We start from the raw sequence: 1120 nt of genomic DNA, 5'->3' as shown, positions 1-1120 counted from the left end.
CATTCTCCTTCCCTGTCAAAATAATGTGTTGTAAGAGAAGTGATCCAAAGGTGCATCTGAAGGGCTAGTAAGCAAGATCGGGCTTCCATGACGTGCAAGTCCGAGTATCAACACCTAATATTCGGGCGCGTGGAACTGCTGATTGCTGACCTTTGGTCAGACCGGCCGCGTTTGCAACCAACTCCATGCCCCAACGTTTGCCGAAGGTTTTCTAGCCTCATGATTGGATAGGCCTCAATATCACATTGGCAAGGGTTCAAGCAAGTTCCTGCTTTTAGTTATTGCGGAGGAACAAAAGAAATTAGCAGATAAACACTGCCTAAGGAGGGGTTTGCGCCGGTACCACAAAGCGGAATAATAGATATTCCGGCTTCGGCGACCCTCTTATTAATCCAAACGCAGCTTCCCAACACTCCTAATATCAGACGGAGCATTACCCTCATTCCACTATTGAACCAACAGTCGCTGTTGGCTTCAACCCGGTTAGCAAGAAGTCACCCGAACCAGTCTTCAAGTATGCTAACTTGTCTTTGTCAATGGATGTTAGATGGAAAACTAAGCACAAGCGATAATACGGCGCTGCTTAAGTCTCCAACATTCGCTCAACAATTATCTTGCTGGATGAAAACCAATGTCGCAGGAGGAAATAAGGAGGCTACGTCAGCTTCTAGAAGAAGCAGACCGACGCCTTGCTGAAGAGCAACGACGCTTTGCTGAAGAGCAACGACGCCGCGAAGAAGCAGACCGACGCCTTGCCGAGGAGCAACAACGCCGCGAAGAAGCAGACCGTCGCCTTGCCGAAGAGCAACGACGCCGCGAGGAGACTGAACGGCGAACCATCAAAGAGCTAAACACACTACCCGACCTTCTAGATGGATGCCACAAGCTCTCTTTAGCAATTAGCATTGAAACAAAAGCGACTTTGACAACTAAAGGAGATCCTGTGAATCCCGTCAATAGGATCTATCCCAGACGTGTTCTCCACTGGCATGAATTTCCTAATATGCAGCAAAAAATATGGGATGAATTTATTGCAGAACCCGCTTTCACCTCGCAACGCCTCTTTCCATCGCCGCATCAATTAGACTATGTCCGTAGCCGTATCAAGCGATCTACTCAG

At 48.2% G+C, this 1120-nt stretch overlaps 2 protein-coding genes across 2 annotated transcripts; both read left to right on the top strand.

Moving 5' to 3' along the window:
• Positions 1-312: 312 nt before the first annotated feature.
• On the top strand, positions 313-696 carry T310_7550 (uncharacterized protein; the record flags this gene model as incomplete). Its single annotated transcript, XM_013469657.1, has 1 exon — positions 313-696. A coding segment is annotated over one exon (384 nt), but the record flags the coding sequence as incomplete, so codon positions are not given.
• T310_7548 (Uncharacterized protein) lies at positions 626-1120 on the top strand (the record flags this gene model as incomplete). Its single annotated transcript, XM_013469656.1, has 1 exon — positions 626-1120. A coding segment is annotated over one exon (495 nt), but the record flags the coding sequence as incomplete, so codon positions are not given.

The sequence above is a fragment of the Rasamsonia emersonii genome (genome assembly GCF_000968595.1).
Source record: "Rasamsonia emersonii CBS 393.64 chromosome Unknown ctg1118621760559, whole genome shotgun sequence".
Taxonomy (NCBI): domain Eukaryota; kingdom Fungi; phylum Ascomycota; class Eurotiomycetes; order Eurotiales; family Trichocomaceae; genus Rasamsonia; species Rasamsonia emersonii.
Note: the sequence above shows the minus strand (reverse complement) of the source record. Positions and strands in the feature narration are given on the sequence as shown.